The sequence below is a fragment of the Galeopterus variegatus genome, unplaced genomic scaffold (genome assembly GCF_000696425.1).
Source record: "Galeopterus variegatus unplaced genomic scaffold, G_variegatus-3.0.2 Scaffold1092, whole genome shotgun sequence".
In the NCBI taxonomy this organism is placed as follows: domain Eukaryota; kingdom Metazoa; phylum Chordata; class Mammalia; order Dermoptera; family Cynocephalidae; genus Galeopterus; species Galeopterus variegatus.
Genome location: NW_007727203.1, coordinates 352,296 through 369,486, shown reverse-complemented (window position 1 = coordinate 369,486; position 17,191 = coordinate 352,296). Strand labels below are relative to the sequence as shown.

The window sequence follows — 17,191 nt, the reverse complement described above, 5'->3', positions numbered from 1 at the left end:
AATCTCTGCTGTGTGCCAGATACTCATATTGGGGATTCAGTGATAAACTTCTATGGAGCTTATATTCTAGTTACTACAGGGCTGGAGTTGGGGTGTGTGGCGAGGACAGAAGAAACATGCTTCTTATCCTTGTCGTTTCACCATATTAAGCCAGCAGTAAAATTATAAACCCTTCTGTTTACCTACACTCTCCCATACTCTCTAGATTTCTTTGTGCTATCTCTCCTTGACCTAATGCTTTGTTTAAAATGTATGAAGACTTGGGGCCTGCCTGTGGCTCACTGGGTAGAGTGTGGTGCTGATAACACCAAGGCCATGGGTTCAGATCCCATATAGGGATGGCTGGTTAGCTCACTGGGTGAGCGTGGTGCTGACAACACCAAGTCAAGGGTTAAGATCCCCTTACTGGTCATCTTTTTAAAAAACATTTTTTTTAAAAAAAGTATTAAGACTTTACTCTTCCCTTGCAATAGGGAATTTCCAGACAATTATTGGATTTGGTCAAGATCCAAATCGAAAATCAGAATCAGCTCTGAATCCCTGACTAAAGCATCATATTGAGATGATTATGTAAGTAGTATTGTGTGAGGACAAATTCTAGGAGATACCATGGTATAGAGATTCTTCGTTGAATAAGTGGTTTCATTTCAGTATGAGAAAAGGATGCAAGATTTTAGATGTAACAAAATTTTAGATGTTTCTTCCTGCCCTATGTAGACAGGCACCAGTGTAAGATACAGGCTCCACTCTCTCTAGCAGATGACACTTCTGTTAAGGAGACTATACAGAAAAATATTGTGTAGTTAAATAAAATTTTAAAGAGACATAGTGCTTCCATCTCATCCATCTACCCACACCCCTCTCCCAATCAAGCCATTTTGGTTTCTCTTGCCTCACTGACCACACTGGATTATAGGTATGGCTATAGTCAACCACACTCCTGTCCGCACCATAGATTTCCCTATCCTTTGACTTTCCACCACTTTCATCCTTCCTGTTATTCAACCCAGGATTTTCTTTTCTTTTGATCTCAGGTTGTAGATATGCTGTTAAAAAAAATCTAATTACTTAGTGTTCCATAAACCTGAGCAGGTTGGAACTTATTATTTACAGGCAATATGCATATAGGACCTGGGAAGCGAGGAAGGAAATTTTACTCCTATTGGAAGCCAAAGTTGTGGAAGAATTGGGCTATTTAAACTCAGTCACTGAGACTGAAAGGTCCCAGAAAAGCAAATTATACTAAGGAGTCAAAGTCCAAATTCATGCTCCAGGGTCATTTTAACAGATGCAGCAAAAATGGGAGAGATTACAGATATTTGAAAGAAATCTGTGCAAGAAAATCAGTTTGGCCAGAGAAAACAGAACGGCCAGGAGTGCTCCCAGATATAGTGACAGACATGGTGTCATTCAGAGATCTTCAAGGCAAGTAAAGAGAGTAAAGTCTAAGGGCACTAGCTGGCATTTCAAATTCCAGATGCCAGAGGCAGTCAGGCACCGAGACAGCTCCGCATTTCTCTCAAGGTAAAATATACCTTTTATGGGAGGGAAGGGGCGAGTGTTAAGTAGACTGTAACATGTGAGGGAAGTTCCTCCTCTTTAGATCTCCGCGCAGCCGGGCTGTTCAAGAGATTGTTTCAATCCCTAAGAAATATCGCGATAATTTCGTGACCTACTCCCCGCCCCCTATGGAGGGAACATTCCGGAAGTAACGGCACGCTGTGCGGCCGTCTTCTGCCGAAGGTGACGTACGTATCCCAGACTTCCTGGAGAAGAAGCGCGTTCTTGCGTTCCGCATGCTGTCTGGTGTGGAGCGTTTTGGCAACGTGGCCTGATTCTTTGCAGGAAGACGTGCACGTTTGTGCTTTGCCAGCCGCGGCCTAGTGGGCCTTTCGGGGCCGCAGAGTTGCTTTTTGCAGTGGTATAGGAGCTCGTGGCGGGCTGCGCGGCGCCCTGACCCGGCCTCACCATGTTGGTGCTGTTTGAAACGTCCGTCGGCTACGCCATCTTTAAGGTGGGTGGAAGATCGAGCCGTTGGTGGGGACAGGCGAGGAGAGGGAAAAGCCTAAGGAGAGGACGAAACTGCTCACGATCGCGTGGGTGCCTTTCATGTCCCCAGGCTCTGAAAGGAAAGGGTAGTCCTTCAGGCCTGAAAGGCCCATGTTTAGGTGAACACGTGGCCCCACCTCTTGGGGCGACCTGTTCTACGTTAAGAGGAATTGGACCGGTTGAAGGAATGAGCAAGAGCTGTATTGGAGTTTTGTATGTTATAAAGAGTTCGGATTTTATTCTGGGTGTTTTGAGGAGTGATCAAAAGGCTTTAAGCAGAGGAAAGACCTGATCCAATTTTAATAAGGTTACTTTGCTGTGTGGAGACTAGATTACTGGGAGGCAAGAAAAGTAGCAAGGATATTTTTTGCATTAATTTAGGCAAGAAGCAATTGCTTGGATTAATGTTGATATGGAGGGAAACAGTATCAAGAAAGAAAGGTAGAATTGACAGGATTGGCTGATGGATTGAATGTGGGTTTTTAATTCAAGGGTAGCAAGGATATTTTTTGCATTAATTTAGGCAAGAAGCAATTGCTTGGATTAATGTTGATATGGAGGGAAACAGTATTAAGAAAGAAAGGTAGAATTGACAGGATTGGCTGATGGATTGAATGTGGGTTTTTAATTCAAGGTGTCGTTAAGTAAGAAGATTGTGGGTTTGGGCTGTGTGAAGCTTGCGTTATCTATTAGACGTGGTAATGCAGTTGTCCTACAGATCAGGCAGTTCAGTGTTTCAAGTTTGAAGCTTAAGGGAGAAATCTGGGTTGGTGATATCAATTTGAAATTTGGTTGTTTTAATAGGGAAAGTTTGGAATTAACTTACAAGTGCATTAGCACGGTAGTGGACGTTCGTACAGAAGGATGCTCTTGAGAAGTAGGGAAGAATGAAGAAGGTACATGAGTGCCTTCGCACTCTTCTGAGCTCTGCGAATCTAGCAACGAAAAACAAAATTTCCGTATACTAGATTTTTATGTGTTAATTTAAGGCATAAAGTGCTAGTAAAATACGTATAGTATGGTTCTAATTGTGAATCAAAAAACTGGTATGGGTGCAGAAAGTCTGTAAGGGTACAGAGAGCTTTTCACTTTATATTTCTCTCATTTCTGACATTTGCATATACACTCCTATTTGTATTTGTTACGTCAGATACTTGTTATTTTTAAGAAAGCCAATAAAATAATAATTAAAAGCGAAAAGGCAGCTTTGCTTATTTTTCCTTTCATTGGAGTTATCTGTAATTGCAAGTATCAGCAATTTTAAGGAACTTTTAAGAGACCTAGGCACCTTTAAAGCTCCGGAACACGTCTATTTTTTCTTTTCTCCAGCTTTTTGGAATCTTACCTAAATTCTTATGTACAGTTCTGCATATGCCCCAAATTATCTTAGCCACCGTGGTCTGTCATATTTTGAATCAGTGTCTGTCGATGAATTTCATCATAAATTGATGTTATGTATACTGTCCCGAACTGGGTATTAAGAGGAGCAACTCTGCACAGTCCACTGGTTGCTTCCGATGGTAGGAAGGAATTGGCTAAGCAATTGTCTTATTTCTATACCTGGGTCATAAAATAATCAACTGTGTCTCTTTGTGAATTTTTTATTTCTAGTAATGAAGAGTATCCTTCCCCATATAAATAAGTCTCAGGTATTCTGTTGGAGTTTTCATTGTTACTTATCTGCAGGTTACTATTCAAAATTGTGGTTTATGGTTTATGTAACCTAGTATGAAAGGAATAACTAAAGTCAGGCTTGAGTATATCGAAATATTGACTATAATTTATAATAGTTTATAATTACCTGGGATCTATTAGTTACTGATCCTTTCTGAATAACACAGACATGCAAAGGTACTTCAAAAAGTTCTGGAAAGATTCCTGTTGTTCAGTTCCATTTTTCCACAAACTTTTTGAAATACCCTCAAACAAAATGTCCTGGAATTAGATAGTGACGATGGTTGCACAATTTTGTGAAACTATACTAAAGAGGGTGAATACTATGGTATGTGAATTATATCTCTAAAGAAAGTAAACATACAGTACAAGGTTGTTAGCTTCTTTTCCCATAATCTTTTTAAATGCTGAGGTATAAAATTATACTGGTTCATAAAATTCATGCGTTGATGAGAATGCTTTTTTTTTTTTAAAGATGACCGGTGAGGGGATCTTAACCCTTGGCTTGGTGTTGTCAGCACCACGCTCAGCCAGTGAGCTAACCAGCCATCCCTATACAGGATCTGAACCCGTGGCCTTGGTGTTATCAGCACTGCACTCTACCGAGTGAGCCATGGGCCAGCCCTGATGAGAATGCTTTAAGAAGTTTTTTCAAGAAAGTTTTTTTAACCTCAAAATTTTTTTACCTCAATTTTATATGTGACCCAGTGTGCACATACATATTAATATATAGAATGATTTTTTTAAAAACACTTTCAAGAACTTATTGCTCATTAACAAGGTTATATAATATATAAATGCAAAGACAATATGTAAAGGAACTATTATAGTTCCTGTAGAATATTACAGAAACTCAATGGTCTCTTGTGTCACATAGCACACAGCATAAGATTAAAAACAATCTTTAGGTTTTTTTTGTTTTGTTTTGTTTTTTCCTTTTTGTCTCTTTTTTTGTGACCGGCAACGGATCGCAACCCTCGGTGTTGCCCGGTTTTTTTTGTTTTGTTTTGTTTTTTCCTTTTTGTCTCTTTTTTTGTGACTGGCAACGGATCGCAACCCTCGGTGTTGCCCCCGCACCTCGCTCAGCCAGTGAGTGGCCGGTCTGTATGTGGGATCCGAACCCTCGGCGGGAGCGCCGCTGCACTTCCCAAGCGGCGCACTGCAGCAGTGCGCCACCGGGCCGGCCCACAATCTTTAGTTTTGCACATCCCATAACTTCTTTAGCTGTGCTGTCCAAGATGGTAGCTACTAACCACATATAACTATTTCACACTTGAAATGTGGCTAGTGTAAGTGAGGAAATGAATTTTTAATTTTAATTCATTGAAATTTTAATAGTCACATTGTACAGTACAGCTGCATAGCATAGCATTGTGTCTTCCTTTATTCTGTTAAGGCTTAGGGAAAGAGCTTTTTGATGTGTATACCAGATGTGAGCAATGTTTTTTCCAGCTTTATTGGGTATACTTTACATACTATATAACTCACCCAGTACATTTTATTAAAATTTACACAGTTGTGTTCTTCATCCCAGAAAGTTCTCATGCCCATTTTCAAGTCAGTCCCAGCTGTAGGCAGCCACTGATAAGCTTTCTGTCTGTATAATTTTGTCTTTTCCAGAAACTTCATGTAAATGAAGTAGTATTGTAGTCTTCTGTGTTTGGCTGTTTTCACTTGGCAGAGTGCTTTTGAAGCTAATTCATGTTGCATGTATCAATTTGTAGAGCAGTTCACATTTTAAACTACTATCCATTCATACTCATTTCGTAAAGCATTACTTTCCCATATTGTCTGTGATGAAGTAAAACTTTTAAAAGTTAGCATCAAATATTTAAAACAAAATCTCAGTCAACTAAAAATGAAAATTAGAGAAGATACCTTTTGATATAAGGGTGCTCTTTTCTGTTCATAAATTCATTCTTGTCTGGAATAGAGAAAGGATGCTCAGGCCACTTCTGGTATACTGTGAAATGTGTTTTTTACTTTTTACTGTGAGAGATTTCAAACAAGTGGAAGAAGATTATAATGAACCTACATGCATCTGGCCACTCGGCTTCAACTCTTTCCCACTCCCTTCCCCCACTGTGTTGTTTTGAAGCAAATCCCAGACATTTATCTGTAAATGTTTCAGTATATGTCTTAAAATAGGCTTGTTTTAAAACTAGCAAATGAATATAAAAGCAGTGGTAAAGATTTAAATGATAATACTTAGAAATGGAAATTATTTCATCTTAATCCAAAATCATAAAATTTAAAGTGGATTTTGTATATAAATGTTTCTAATTTCTCTGTCTGAAAATGAACTATTGAAATTTTGAGATAAATGTAAAACAGAAAATGTAGCAATATATCCAATATTATTTTGTTCAGACTGTCTTTATTAGTAAAGTTCTCTTTTAAATGTTGTAGCACAATTGGGAACATAGGAGCCAAGGTTTTGTTTGCAGTAACAAAGCCTTGGAAGACCTTTGGGTGGTCACCAATTACGTGATTTTGTTACATTTCCTTTGTTGCTTTAACTTTAGTTTAAAATGGTTATATCTTTTAAGAATGCCAAACTTTTTAACCCAGATGTTATCTTCAAATATACCAGCTTTTCAACTAGAAAAAATGCTAAGTTTACTCATGATTCATATCCCCTATTCAATACACATCCTCTTGACAGTCAGTGAACTTTGAGTATAGTTAGTGGTGTCTCTGAACAATTTCAGAAAGTTGGGGCTATTCTGTGAACTTCCTTTAAAAAATAACTTTCAGTAAATATTTTAGTCATGAGATTGGTGGAATGTCTTTGGATTCTAAAGCTAGTCAGTGAACTTTGAGTATAGTTAGTTGTCTCTGAACAATTTCAGAAAGTTGGGGCTATTCTGTGAACTTCCTTTAAAAAATAACTTTCAGGGCCGGCCCAGTGGCGCACTGGATAGTGCGCCGCTTGGGAAGCGCGGCAGCGCTCCCGTCAGAGGGTTCGGATCACATGATACATAAGAAGAACTATTAGTAGCTTGTAATTTTATTTATTCATTTACTTATTTATTTTTTGCAGCTGACCAGTTGGGATCCATACCCGTGACCTTGGTGTCATAAAGCTGCACTCTAACCAACTGAGTTTAAGTTCTGTAAATATATTTTATTCAGCCATGGGTGGGATTAATTTAAACCAAAAAAACCCCAAATCCTTCTTATAAAATCATTTTGCCATACTTCTCTGACAAACTAAAAGTTTTGTATAACTTGAAAAATTGTTTCTTTTATTACAAAAAATACATGCGTAACTATAACTGTATAAGTATTAATGTGTAAGTGTTCTGTAATATAATGGGTTTGATAAAATGGTGCTTGTCATCAATGTATAGTTTTTAATTTATCAGCTAATTTTTTAATGAAAATATATGCATAATATCTATGCATACTGTATTTTCACCAAATTTAACATGCCATTCTTTTACACTGCTGATTAAACTAACCCACCATCAGTTAGTTGTAAGGCATCCCAATTTCAGGGATGTTAAATATGGGGAGGGTGCATTTTAGTGTCGATCCTATCCTATCCTATACTTGGGCAGTTGACTTATCACATTGAGTATTGGTGAGGCTGTAGGGAAATAAGGATTTTTATTCACTCTTGATTTAAGTGAAACTGATAGACTCTCTTAAGCAATTTGGCAGCATGTCACCATAAAATATGCATATTCTATGTGATCAATTAACTCCACTTTCACAACCTGTCCTATAGAAATGCAACTTGTATACATACATAGATATGTTTTCTGAAGCATTAAAAGGGAAAAACTAGAAACCAACTTAAATATCAGTAAGGGCAAAAATGATGTATGTTCATACCATGCAATTCCAGGTTGTTAAAACATAGAATTATGTGGATGGTAATTGTGTGGTGTGGTTCCTAAAAGTATGCATGAACAGCATGTTGCATAGACATTCAAAAAGTCTTCAAGAATAAATACTTAAAATGTTAATGACTGTTTTGTTGATTAAAAGTGCCCTATTTTTCTTTTGCACTTTAAAATTTCTTACATCAGGAGGTGTCTTATAATTAATGATATCTTAGTTTTAGAAAAATCCATAATATTTTTAAGTTAGGATGATCATAGCAGTAAATAACAGGATGTAGCCTATTGGAAGTGGGCAAAGAAAGTCTTTTAGTGATCTTTGAATATGTTATGCATTGTAAAGAGGTTAAGGGCTCCTTAAAAATAGAGGCTCTCAACAAAGACTACCTACTAGATCTGAATCCCATCCAGTTGTTTGGTTTTTGTTGTTGTTGTTTTGGTTTTGGTTTTTCGGGTTTTGGCAACTGGCCAGTAAAGGGATCTGAACCCTTAACCTTCATGTCATCTGGTTGTAAAATGGGTAACTCAAACCACTAATTTGACAAATTTATGCTATATTGGAAAACTAGTTCATTATTTCAGTGAGAGATGTATCTTCTACCACTCTCATTTTATGTGTATAGTGTCCTTGAAGAATGTAGCTATGTATGCCTAAGTTGTGCCATTAATATTTAATTACAGGTTCTAAATGAGAAGAAACTTCAAGAGGTTGATAGTTTGTGGAAAGAATTTGAAACTCCAGAGAAAGCAAATAAAATGTAAGTAATCTTGAAACTAAGAATTTAGCAGTTAGCATTTAGAGTTTGTTTTATTTCTATTTTTTCCCTTCTGATTTGTATGTTATTATACTCATAGTTTTTTGTTTTGAAATCTTTTTCAGGAATATTGGTATGACTGTTACAGATTATTACAGATGTTTTATTTGGAACATAGGCACCTAAACTAATTTGTATTAGTTACAGACTAGATTGGGCAGCACCCCAAAATTAGTTTAAATTCGTAGGTTATTCATTCTTTATGCCTCCATTATAGCTCCCTGTGGAGTAATAAAATAACTAGCTAGTAAATCCTTGAAAGATAAACCTGCATTCCTCAAGATCTCTTGATGAGAAAGGAGGTAGATTTTAACTTTGATGCCCAACTTAAGGAGTGAGTGGTGGGAGAGAAAGCTGGCTTTTCCTCAAAGTAGAGTCAAGATGGCTTTTTATCATCTGTGAGTCACCTTATGAAATAGTCCATTTGGTGAATGTGGTCCTAGGAAGGGCCTGACTGATCCTCTTCATACTTGTGGATTTGGAGGGATATATCTATGATTATGTCTGTGGATGCTGACAATTCATCTCCTGTTGCTAATAAAATCACAAAAAAATAGAAGAAAACCTTTCAGGCTCGCTAAAGAGTGCCAAACCCAAAGAAATGGCATACCAAACCATTAGAGAAACAAAATACAGAGTTGTAGCATTTGTAGTGGTAACAGCCCCAAATTTGAAAGAGCCTAAATGTCCATCAGTAGTGGAATTGTTGACTAAATTGTAGCATATCTGTAGATCTCTTGGTGGCCTATAGAAAGGTCCATGATACAATGAAAAAATCAAGCTTCGGCATAATTTGTTTACTATGATCCCATTTTTGCATTGCCTTTGTATATCTATACGAGCATTTATTCAAGTATAGAGAGATATGACTAAATACTACTTTAGAAGGGTGGAAATAGGGGTAGAGTAAGCCAGAATACAATGAAATTATTACTTTTTCCTTAAATCTTTGTACCTTTAAGTGTGTATTTAAGAGACCACCAGCATGATATCCCTTGCCAGGTAACAAAACCTTGCTCAAGATAACTGTTGTAGCCAAATAAGTGTTTTTATGCTTTGCTGTATTAATCTGATTCATTGTTGTCAATGATGTATTCTTGTTGGAACTGAGTCTAAATGATCTAACTCAAATATTCGTCACTACCACTGAGACAATGATGAATTAAACTAGATGTATGTTTTTTTCTATATAAAATGTTACCCTGCACATAAGTGTATAGGGGGATAAAAGGAGTAGAATAAGGGTAACAGGAATCAGATCAGACTATAAGCTATTTTTTAATGGCATTTGTACTGGGTGGCAAATGAATGTCATGAGATTCCTGACCTAAGGGACTCAAATATTTTTTTCTTGGGTCAGTTCTGTGCTGTATAGTAAAAGGCATCTGTGTTCAGCTTTAAGCAGCAGGGGTTATGTTGAAGCTTCAGCGTTTTTACTGTTGGCCTAAGTTTCCTTCAAATCCTACAACTTTTCTCTGTAATGGTCCAAATGTAACTAGCTCTACTAGCTCAACATTTAGAAAAACTGGTCATTTTATGAAAAACATCTAACTTTGCACCCTGATACCCAGTGACAGGCAAGTTTCTTTTATTGGTGTATATTTTGGAAACAGTCCAACACTTTCCCAGCTGTGTGGCTTTTGCAGAATCAGTGTGCCCCCATAACATGTTTCTTTTCTTTTTAATTCTAGAGTAAAGCTAAAACATTTTGAAAAATTTCAGGATACAGCAGAAGCATTAGCAGGTAAAGTTAAAGACTAGAAGCTTGCTTTCTTTTTATTTTAGATCTTGGCTGTTTGTTTTCCTTATTAAAAGGTTGTTTTCTTCAGTTGCCTGAGTTAACTTTATTCAATGTTGTCAATGATGCATTCTTATTGTAACTGAATTTAAGTGATCTAACTCAGATTCGTCACTACCACTGAGACAACATTGAGTTAGCTTTTTTCATCATAGGGCTGGTTTTCCCCCATGTGATGAGAGGTGAGAAGTGGTTAAATTGATCTCCCTGTGGAAACCAGCAGCATAATGCTGAAGCACAATTCAGTAAAAGCTGTTCTACAAGGGACCAAGGTAATGTGGTCAAGTACACAGCTCTCTGATCATTTTAATCCAGTGGTAAAGTTGAAAATAGCCAGAATTCACAGTTGAAAAACTTAATCATAGTAAGACTCTCTAGGGGTAAACATTTTTAGTTCAAAAAGGCACATCAATGTTATTAAAAGTTGTAGGGAAACTAATAGAGTTGGAGTTTTTTGTGTTTTGTGTATGTATGTTTGCACATTCTTTGTTTTCCAATACAAAAATACAGAGAAGCACAAGAGTTTTGTTTATCTAAGGGTGGGGGCCATAGTTTTTAAAGATTTAGAGGAATGGGTGACTCACACATTTCAACTAGACCTCATGGGACAACAGAAATAAAGTGGTAGGGTTTATTAACTGACTGACTTCAGTGGGTCTTAAGTTTTTTTTAAGTACTGAGGAAAAGAGAAAGGACACATATAAAACCCAAATCATCAGTTTTTCAGTTGCTTAAAGTCTGTGTCATTCATGGTGGTATAACTTGAAAACGAAGGGCCGTAAGAAAGAATATGGCTTAAAATTAGGCAAGAATTTGGCAGGTGCAAATAATTTTTTAAACAGCCACAGGGGAAAGGTAAGGTTCTCCTGTGAAAATTGGGAATCCAACTAAATATGCTGGAATATTAATAGGCCACTCTAATCTTGGCACAGGGGTAGGCTGAAGGAGGACCCAATAATGCGTTCAGTTTATATTTTAAATAAATGATAGTTCTAGGCCTGTTTCATCAACACAATCAGTAGTTAGAGCCTCAGAACCATAAAGCACAACTACCGTAATATTAACCTGGAAAATTTTTTAAAAGATAGTTCTGTTCGTTACAGTTTTAAAATGGGTATGGGTAGAATTTTGGTGAAATCTCAAGCAAAATTGTGTCAGCTCTTCTCCAACTCTAGGGGGCATTGTTTACATAGACTGTGGTATGAACAGCTCCTGGAATTGTAAAGTACTGTAGCCCTGATCACAAGTGGCCTCTTCTGGATTCCTTTTTGCACATAATTTCTGTAATCTGTTTGGGATATTTCTGACCAGTCCTTATTAAACTTTATTAAATGGACAAGCTCAGTCTTTACCCAGGCACAAGTAGGTTTTTACTATTAATAATAATGTATTGATCACATAGTGATTGTCAGTTTTGTGCTCATCACCTCACCATTGTTATTTAATCCTTGAAGTAGTCCTGTGAGGTATATGTTATCATCTCAGTAACAGATGATAAAATTTAAGACTTGAGAGGTACCTCTGAATTCCCTCCCTGGCTTCTTTGTATTCTTTAAAATAATGTAAGATAAATGGGGGAAATGCCATGCTAGGTGAGCATTTTAAGGTCAAACCTTCCTCAGTCTAAGTTCCGTAAGGATGGAGACTGTGTTCTTCACCATCAAATCTTTAGTTTCTAGCACAGTATCTGGCTAAAGATGTTTTGAAATGAATTTTGGGAGAAATGACTGGAAGTAGTGAGCTCTGTTAGGAATTTAGTCATAGAAACCACTACAGTGTCTGTCTGTTTTTCCCAGGAAGCTGAACATCACTTTATTAAGAGAGCAGAATCCTTTCCTGGGAATTAACTTTCACTGCCTTTTATAAAACAGTTTTGACATGACAGAACAAAAACTGGGTGGCTGTAGATGTCACAATATACGTTTTAAACCCATAGCCTTAAAGAGTCTGAAATATGGGATGTGTTGTCAAGAATATGTGTTGGGGCACTGGCCAGTTAGCTCAGATGGTTGGAGCATGGTACTGATAACACAAGGTCCAGGGTTCATTCCCTGTACCAAACAGCTGCCTCCCCCCCCCCCCAAAAAAAAGAGAATCTGTGTTGGTCCCAGAAGTTCATACATTTGCATGGAGAGGTTTATTTTTACTCTTGGTTGAATATTCAACTTGCAAGTCTGACATGTCATCATAGGAAAATTGGGGGCCAGCCTACATTTGGATGAAGTGGGAAGACTACTTAAGGATGCTGAAAAGTGGCTAGAGGAAATAGGGGACTCAGCTTCCCCTTGTACTTGCAACCATCTCTCTCTCTCTCTCTCTCTCTCTCTCTCTCTTTGTCTTTTGTGTTGTTGGCTGGCCAGGACAGGGATCCAAAGCCTTGACCTTGGTATTATAACACCATGCTCTAACCAGTTGAGCCAGCACCTTCTGCAGCCATCCCTATTTATTTCTAAAGGATATACCACACTTTAAAAATACATATTATGTAAAATAATTAGAGCTTTTGATAAAGGGAAGATACGTGTTCATAAATGTTAGAATAAATCTAGGGTAGAGATGTTTGCTTTTAAGAAATAATTTTTTTTTACCGAAACCTTTGACCTTGGTGTTATAACACTGCTCTAACCGACTAAGCTAACTGGCCAGCCCCAAGAAATAAATTTTAAATAAGAGAGAACACTAGGTTAAAAGTAAAAGTGGGGCTGGCTTGTTAGCTCAATTAGTTAAAACGGGGTGCTGCTGACACCAAGGTCAGGGTTCAGATCCTGAACCAGTTGCCAAAGTAAATAAATAAAATTTAAAGTAGATAATATGGAAGATTAAGAGCTAGAAGCATAAAAATTTTTTTATTATTAAGGAGAATAAAAATTTTTTATTATTAAGGAGGATTTAAAAACTTGAAAAGAATTATAAGGAATCAATATTGTATAAAATCTGAACAGTTAGAACCCAGCAAAAGTAATTTGAATCCTAGCTTCCTAGAGTGTAGAGACCCCTGCAAGAGCTGTATAGTAGCCAGATGCTACTAAATGTCCTCACCTTTAATCTTCCCAGAAAACAGACAGAATAGACTTGTAATTCAGATGGATGGATGGAGCTGGGATCAGAAGCAAGTATACTTATACTGTGGCAGTGCCTTCAAAATGATTACATTCTTTTGTTTTTAAACCAGTTTTGATATGATTTTAGGGTATTTCACAATCCAGAACATCAGGTCAGTCTGGATTGTTTCTAAGATTTGATTCTCTGAGTTCATGAGAAGAATCACGTGACATAGGGAAAGGAGCCCTGGACCCGATTTAACTGCTGCCTCTGGAGCAGACATGAGGGCAGGAAGTTCAAATGAGATTATGAAGCATATAATTTATTAAGATATTTTTACATTTAGCATTTAATTGGCGGGGGGCAGGGCTGGCTAGTACAAGGATCCAAACACTTGACCTTGGTGTTATAACAAACACCACACTCTAACTTGCCAGCTCTACATTTATCATTTCGTTTTACAAGTAACATTAAATTTGGGCCTTTTGAAAGGAGGTGTTTGCTTTGCTTTGTTTTGAATTTGAGTAAGACAAGCACTCACAGTTAAAAATGTGAGAGTTAATTTTCTTGGTTTTCTTTTTCCTGAAAAGCATTCACAGCTCTGATGGAGGGTAAAATTAATAAGCAGCTGAAGAAAGTTCTGAAGAAAATAGTAAAAGAAGCCCATGAACCTTTGGCTGTAGCGGATGCTAAGCTAGGAGGGGTTATAAAGGTAAATTCATGATTTTCATGCCTACTAGTCAGATTTCACACATGCATACTGACTACAATGCCTAGTTTTTGTAGTAAGTTTTCTGTAATAAGTTCTCATTCTTGATTGTTTTTCTCTAGGCTGCATAATAGATTTCCACTAGAATCAGCAGAACCAAACATCACTAATGCCTGTTCATTATAGATAATACAGATGAACAAAAAAAAAGATAAAAATTAATTTTAACCCTGTTATCCATATATAATCTGTTAACACCCAGTGTACAAGTATATCCTGCCATATTTTTGTTTGGCCCTTTTTTTTAAAAAAAAAATTATTATTAAACAAATGGAGTCAGGAAAAGAAGTGAGTTTTGTTTTGGCAGCTGGCTGGTACAGGAATCTAAACCCTTGACCTTGGTGTTATCAACACCACACTCTAACCAGCTGAGCCAACTGGCCAGCCCAGGACATTTTCTTTTTTTTTTTTTTAATGCATTTGTTAGAAAACTTTAGTAGGGGGTGTTGTTACTAGAGATAAAACATAAAGAAGGAGGAGTGGAAGGAAAGACTGGAAAAGTAGCCTCCCAAATGGGAAAAGCAGAACAGTTTGAGAGCTAGTTGTGATAGGTTTGATCCTCAGCAGTTACAGTAGATATTACAGTGACAAGTTAACTTTTGTGATCATAAACATATCTCTGATTCATGAAGTAAGGATTACATTATATTTTATAGGTTTCTTCATGTAGGTAAGTATCAGGTGAAATGATAGCTATGTGCTAAAGGGATTTTGAGGGTTTTTTGTTTTTTTTTTTTTGTAAGTCAGTTATTAATTCCAGAAGTTCATTTAAATACATAAAAGTAATGTATTTAATGTACAGAAAACCTCAATATTTACTTCTAATATTGTCAAGCACTGAGGTTTTCTATGATGAGAGGAAGCAAGAAAGGGAGAGAAGGTGCCAGGGTCTTTTTAAGCAATGAGCTCTTGCGGGAACTAATAGAGCAAGAACTCACTCATTAATCCCTCCTCCCCCAGGGAGAGCATTAATCCATTCATGAGGGATCCTCTCCCATGACTCAATCACTTTCCATCACTGCCACATTGGAGATCAAATCTCCACATGAGTTTTGGAGGGGACAACACATACAAACTCCATCAAGATCATATCCAAAAGATCTTTGCCCAGAAATGTCATGAAGCATTTCCTCTATCTTTCCTAGTTTTGTGTCTTGTATTTTCTAGTAGTTTCATAGTTTTGTGTCTTGTATTTAAGTCTTCAGTCTATTCTTAGTTGATTTTTTTACATGATGAGAGATGGGGGTCTGGCTCCATTCTTCTGCATGTGGATATCTGACTTTCCCAGCACCATTTATTGAATTTATTCTGATTTTTAATGAATTTTTAGAATGAGGCAAATAAAAGCACATTAACCCTACCTTGTTTAATCGGAGGTCCCTTAAAACAGACATTCCAGCTCTGCTATATGTATATATATATATATATGTATATATATATATATATGTATATATATATATATATGTATATATATATATATATGTATATATATATATATATGTATATATATATATATATGTATATATATATATATATGTATATATATATATATATGTATATATATATATATATGTATATATATATATATATGTATATATATATATATATGTATATATATATATATATGTATATATATATGTTCATGAAAAGCTTGACATTCTGTGAAATTGCTCTGAAAATAAAAGGGTTTGGGAAGAAAATATGGGATTAAGGGTAGACTACTCAAAACTTATGCAATTTTGTAATCAGCACTATGAAACAATCCTAATAAAATTTTTAGCACAGTTTAAAAAGACATGTTAAATTTGTATTAAAGAAATATGACAGTAAACAAAGGTGTATACCTGTAAATGAACAAAAGTGAATACATTGGTGAAAAGGTTGAAGCTGCTGAGTTAGAGATAAGAGCAAAATGCATAGAGGTCAGAAAAAACTTTATAATAAGTATTTCTAAGAGATAACAAATAGTGAAACTGATTCAAGATCCAAATTTGTGATTAATCAGCATTGAGTATAGAAGTGGTTCTCTATCAAGGGCAGTCAGATGTCCCCAGGGGTCATTTGGCAATGTCCAGAGACATTTTTGATTGTTACAACTGGGGATGGGTTGGGGTGGGTTCTCCCACTAACATCTGTGGGTGAAGGTCAGGGATACTGCTAAATGTCCTACAATGCACAGGACAGTCCACTACAACAAGGAGTTATGAGGACTAAAATGTCAGTAGTGCCAACATTAAAAAACCGTTGTAGTATTGTTCCTCCACAGCTTTGTTTTAAGATATTAGAGTGCTGTGATATTTCTTAACTGGTGGTGTAAAGTCATTAATGTGCTGCAAAAAAAATCACACGAACCAATATGACTTTTGCACTACACAGCATTTTTTCTATTTGTCATTCAAACATAAACTAATTTTGTTACAGAAATACAGGTTGTAGCAGGACAGATGTATTTTTTAAATGTGTACTTTCTAATTTTGCATAGTATGTTTCTATTTAACTGGTTTTCCTACTTGAAAAACTAAAAATAAAACAATGTAGCTCTGAGGAGAGAGGTTTAAGTTAAAAAATTTTTAAAGATGTTAATAAGTGCTTTTTCTAGGTGATATCTTACTGATTTGCTATTTTTCCCCTTCTCCTCAGCCTGTCACGATATAGATTGAAATTTAGTGCTGATAAAGTGGACACAATGATTGTCCAGGCAATTTGTAAGTATACTACATGCAGAGTCTAATCTGTTTCTTTATTCTTTGTGGGTTTTTTCCTGCTATTGAAATTGTATCTTTTATGATTCTGTTAACAAAGAGAAAGGAGTTGAGCTAGAACTTTGAGTAAGTAGATAAATTGGTAAATGCAGAATAGAAAAAGGGAAAACTACCCATAATTTGACTAGTTGTTGGGATTAACATTGTGTAAATGGATTCTGTAAGAAGAGAAAAAACACATACCAAGTTGTGTGTTTCCTGGACTCTCTTACTCAGCAACAGTCAATACAGAAAACAGACTTCTATGACCAAATGTGTAAGGATTTCTCCCTACTAGCAAGCAAATAACCAGTTTTGGGGTGGACACCAGCTGGGTGTCTTCTAATTTAATTTAATTCCAACACTGTCTACCTGGAGATAGATAGTGTCAGATTCCACATGGTGAGGGCTCAGTTCCCAAGACTACATGCGCCTGCACCCCCCACCCCTCCACC

General features: G+C 36.6%; 1 protein-coding gene across 1 annotated transcript in view; it reads left to right on the top strand.

Annotated features, from left to right (window-relative positions):
• Positions 1–1,790: 1,790 nt before the first annotated feature.
• NOP58 (NOP58 ribonucleoprotein) overlaps positions 1,791–17,191 on the top strand; it is a 26,578-nt gene continuing 11,177 nt past the window's right edge. The window contains exons 1-6 of the mRNA XM_008574719.1: positions 1,791–2,014; positions 8,253–8,329; positions 10,078–10,130; positions 13,817–13,938; positions 14,652–14,665; positions 16,636–16,700. Of these exons, the coding sequence (XP_008572941.1) occupies positions 1,970–2,014; positions 8,253–8,329; positions 10,078–10,130; positions 13,817–13,938; positions 14,652–14,665; positions 16,636–16,700 (376 nt within the window). The 5' untranslated portion in view covers positions 1,791–1,969. The remainder of the gene's footprint in view (positions 2,015–8,252; positions 8,330–10,077; positions 10,131–13,816; positions 13,939–14,651; positions 14,666–16,635; positions 16,701–17,191) is intronic.